This window comes from Salvia hispanica, chromosome 2, assembly GCF_029641045.1.
Source record: "Salvia hispanica isolate PSC_SH4W2 chromosome 2, Shi_PSC_v1, whole genome shotgun sequence".
NCBI lineage: Eukaryota > Viridiplantae > Streptophyta > Magnoliopsida > Lamiales > Lamiaceae > Salvia > Salvia hispanica.
In genome coordinates this window covers 30,848,625-30,853,181 of record NC_142693.1, presented here as the reverse complement: position 1 = coordinate 30,853,181, position 4,557 = coordinate 30,848,625, and the positions used below count along the sequence as shown (strand labels likewise).

The 4,557-nt window shown below is 43.4% G+C and overlaps 1 protein-coding gene across 1 annotated transcript; it reads left to right on the top strand.

The window, feature by feature from the left end:
• The first annotated feature begins 3,445 nt into the window (after positions 1–3,445).
• Positions 3,446–4,181, top strand: LOC148932148 (G-type lectin S-receptor-like serine/threonine-protein kinase LECRK2). Its single transcript, XM_089065010.1, has 2 exons — positions 3,446–3,763; positions 3,849–4,181. The coding sequence occupies exons 1-2, from the start codon at positions 3,446–3,448 to the stop codon at positions 4,179–4,181; spliced, it is 651 nt and encodes a 216-aa protein (XP_088921136.1).
• Positions 4,182–4,557: the final 376 nt, after the last annotated feature.

Here is a 4,557-nt window from a genome sequence, read left to right as displayed (position 1 = left end):
CCACACACTTCGAACTACCTTCCTCTCTTTCCTTAGAGCCCAAGGTCTTTGGTTGTTCAGTATTTGTTCATATTCCTAAACATGAACGTACTAAATTTTCACCATGTGCTCGTAAATGTGTTTTTTTGGGGTATGGAAAAAGTCAGAAGGGGTATCGATGCTATGATCCGACTACAGGCAACATGCACACTACCATGAATTGTGATTTTGTGGAAGGGGAATACTTTTACAGCCAATGTAGTAGTCAGGGGGAGATATCGTCGGACCATAATCCTACTAGTGACCTACTAAATTGGCTACCTAGTCAAGGGAGAAACCAGTCAGGGGGAGAGTCGACGCTTCAGTCAAGCCCTGTCACAGAAGTCGGTCCAACAGAGGAAAGTAGTGGTACCGCCGAGCCGTCTTCTCCCACTGAACAGAACGTGGAGTTAGGTGACACTGCTCAACCATCAACCCCATCTTCGATGTCGGAGGTAAACAGTTCAGATATGGATAATGTAATTGTGGAGAATACTAATCCTGACAGGAATGGTGGAGATAACTGTCTAACAAGTGGTAGAAATGCTCATCCAAGGGAATCACCATATGATTTTCCTCATAGAAGCACGAGGGGAATCCCTGCCCGGAGATACTCTCCGGACTGGAAAGGAAAGAAGGCCAGATATGCGGTGGCGAATATTGCACAAACCCAACTCACTGAAATGGCTAGTGCATTTGAAGCTGCCCTGTATGAAGAAGAGGAGATTCCACAAACATTTGAGGAGGCCTCAAGACATAAACATTGGAGTGAGGCCATGAAAAAGGAAATTGACGCTCTCATTAAAAATGGGACATGGGGAAAGTGTACATTGCCAGAAGGGAAGAAGCCAGTTGGATGTCGATGGATATTCACCATAAAAAGGCGTGCAGATGGGTCAATCGAGAGATATAAGGCGAGACTTGTAGCCAAAGGATACACACAAGTATATGGAGTAGATTATGAAGAGACATTTTCCCCAGTTGCCAAGTTAGACACTGTTCGAGCATTTCTTTCCGTAGCAGCATGCAAGGATTGGCCTCTACATCAATTCGATGTCACAAATGCGTTTCTACATGGTGAATTGGGGGAAAACAAAGAAGTATACATGGAAGTCCCACCTGGATTCTCTGAAGATTTCGGACTCGGGCAAGTATGTCGCCTTAGAAAAACTCTGTATGAGCTGAAGCAGTCTCCTAGAATATGGTTTGGAAGGTTCTGCCAGGCAATGTTCAAACACGGGTTTAAACAAAGCCTCTCAGATCATACACTCTTCACAAAAAGAAGGAATGGAAAGATAACATGTCTAATTATTTATGTTGATGACATGATTATCACTGGTGACGACGTAGAGGAAATCCACAACCTAAGGGAGAACTTATTCAAAGAGTTTGAAATGAAGGACTTAGGGGCATTAAAATATTTTCTTGGGATAGAGGTGTTGAGATCAAAGCACGGGATATTTCTGAGACAGAAAAAATATGTCTTAGATTTACTTGCAGAGACAGGGTTGTTGGATTGCAAACCTGCTGAAACTCCAATGAATCCTAATCATGGATTGAAAATAGAAGAAGGGGCTGCTCTTACAGATCGAGAACGATACCAGCGACTGGTAGGGAAGCTCATATACCTATCACATACCCGACCGGATATCACATATGCAGTCGGCATAGTTAGTCAATTCATGCACCAACCTCAAGTCGACCATATGGATGCTGCGTTAAGGATTGTCAGATATCTGAAGGGAACCATTGGCTATGGAGTGTTTTTAGCCAAGAAGGATGAATTGGAGATCGACGGATACATAGATGCAGATTGGGCAAGTAATCCTATTGACAGAAGGTCCACTGGGGGTTACTTCACCTTCATTGGAGGGAACTTGGTCACTTGGAGAAGTAAGAAGCAAAAGGTGGTAGCTCTATCAAGTGCAGAGGCTGAGTTCCGAGGAATCAAAAGTGGGCTAATGGAAATCATCTGGCTAAGGAGATTATTGACAGAACTTGGCTTTCCACCTACACGGAAAAGTCAACTGTTTAGTGATAACAAGGCCGCAATCAGTATTGCAGAGAATCCAGTGCAACATGACCGTACCAAACATGTTGAAGTTGATCGTCACTTCATCAAGGAGAAGCTCGAAGGAGGGATCATAGAATTTCCCTTTGTTCGGTCCGAAGAACAACTTGCAGATATCTTGACTAAAGCTGTTCATCCCAAAGTGTTCAAGAAAATTTTGGACAAGTTGAGTATCGGAGATACCGTTGCTCAACTTGAGGGGGAGTGTCAAACAAAATCAATGGAATTAAAGGAGGAATCAACGATAGAAGGAGAAGATTTGGAGAATAATTGATTGACTAGGAATATGTGAAAATATTGTATCCTAGAATAGGTTGATATGTTTTCCATAATTAGGAACACCATCTTCCCTATATAATGAGGGGTGTAAAACGTTGAAAACACAACACAAAATAAAAATCTTCAATCTTCTTCTACTCCCAAACTCTCTGAATATGTATAGCCATCTCGCCTCTCTCGATTACCATCTTTAAGAATATCCAATGGTCGACTCCCTACGGAAGGATACATCAATTTCATGAGGCTCGACGTCGGAGGAATCTTCCGCATCTACTCCTTTTCTCTCAGTAATATGACCACGACCAGGAGATGGTCCTCCGTGGTCGACGAGTGTGCTCTCAAAGGTTTCTGCGGATTCAATGCCTACTGCACTCTGAGGGATAGTGCACCGGTATGCCAGTGTCTTCCCGGTTTCGTGTCCATTCAGTACGGCAACAATACAGCCCCCTGTTCTAGAGACTTCTCGCTCCAGGGCTGTTCCAAAATTGACGATAGATTGAAGTCCGAAATGTTAAGAGTTGCAAATACCGAATGGTAAGAAAACTCGTATGAGAATGCGGTCATGACTGAAGAACAGTGCAGCAAATCATGCCTAGATGACTGCAACTGCGAAGCAGCCTTGTATGTAGGCAGCGAATGCAGAAAACAGAGGCTTCCTATAAGATTTGGCAGGAGGACTCTAGGAAAATCAAACGTGGCTTTCGTTCGCGTTAGTACAGCCACGATACCCGACTTGGGAGGCAATCCAGAGCATAAAATTGTCATCAAGAAAGAGCGGCGTATGGACATCCTCATCATTGGCATTGTTCTCATGTCTATAGGCATCTTGGTGTTGTCAATTTCTGTTATCTTTGTTCGCCACAAACGGAAGGACTACAGCAAGATCGGTAATGAAAATGGAGCTAACTTTATCGAGGGAATTTCACTGCAAGTTTTCACATTCAAGCAACTGTCCGAAGCAACAAACGGATTCAAGGAAGAGTTGGGGAGAGGAGCATCTGGCACAGTTTTCAAAGGGTTCTGCAGCAGAAAATGGTGGCAGTGAAGAGGTTGGAGAAGGAATTCGCCCATGGAGAGATGGAGTTCCAGACAGAGTTGAAGACGATTTGGAAAATGTATCACCGGAACCTAGTCCGGCTCCTAGGTTACTGCTTCGACGGAGACAACAAACTATTGGTGTTTGAGTACATGAGCAACGGATCACTCGCGGACATACTTTTCAATCAAGAGAAACGGCTGAGCTGGGAGGAACGGATTGAAATCGCTCAAGATATATCAAGGGGGATATTGTATCTGCACCATGAGTGTGAGACGCATATCATTCACTGCAACATAAAGCCTCAGAACATACTCATGGATGAGAATTGGTGCGCTAAGATATCAGACTTTGGGCTGGCAAAGCACCTAAGATCAAACTAATACAATTACCGGGATAAGAGGTACTAAGGGCTATGTTGCACCAGAGTGGTACCAAAAGCAGGCGATCACGGTAAAAGCAGATGTATATAGCTTTGGAGTGATGCTGCTGCAGATCATATGCTGTAGGAAGTGCGTTGATTGGAGTCAGAGTGATGATGAGGTGATTCTTGAGGAATGGGTTTACGACTGTTATGCAACGGGGAAGATTGGGTGTCTGGTGGGGGATGAGATGGTGGAGGAGAGGAAAGTGGAGAGGATGGTGAAGATAGGGATTTGGTGTGTGCAATATAATCCGTCGTTGCGTCCAACAATGAAGAAAGTTCTGCTAATGTTGGAGGGAACTGTTGAGATTCCGATACCTCCAAGTCCGAGCTCTTTCTTAAGTTCTATCTAGTTTTACTCGTTGGTTTTAATACGAGTTTTAATAAATTGTTTTGAGTGTGTTCAGGCTGCAGCTCTCATTTCCTACTTCTAGTTTATTAATCGTTGCCTTCTTGTTTTCCCAAAGGGATCTTCAAGCTTGTTTGTGTGGGGAATGAGCTCTCATTTCTATTGTATTTTTAAATTGAATAAGAATCCCACTTTTATTGACTATTGTGTAAGCTCCAACACAATCTTCCATGTTAAGATGTGACGGAACGGAACGTAACAAAGTAGATACATTGGTGATTTGTATCGCAGATTAAACATATACGGTTAAGATGTAATGAGTCCTGTATAGTGGGCAATATTCATGTTGCCGCAGCAGCAACTCATGATCATGAACAAAT

Excerpts from the sequence above, each read along its gene's own strand:
- LOC148932148 (XM_089065010.1), top strand. The coding sequence starts at position 3,446 with ATGGAGTTCCAGACAGAGTTGAAGACGATTTGGAAAATGTATCACCGG. Across the intron at positions 3,764-3,848 it reads AGATATCAGACTTTGGGCTG|GCGATCACGGTAAAAGCAGA; the intron begins GCAAAGCACCTA and ends TACCAAAAGCAG.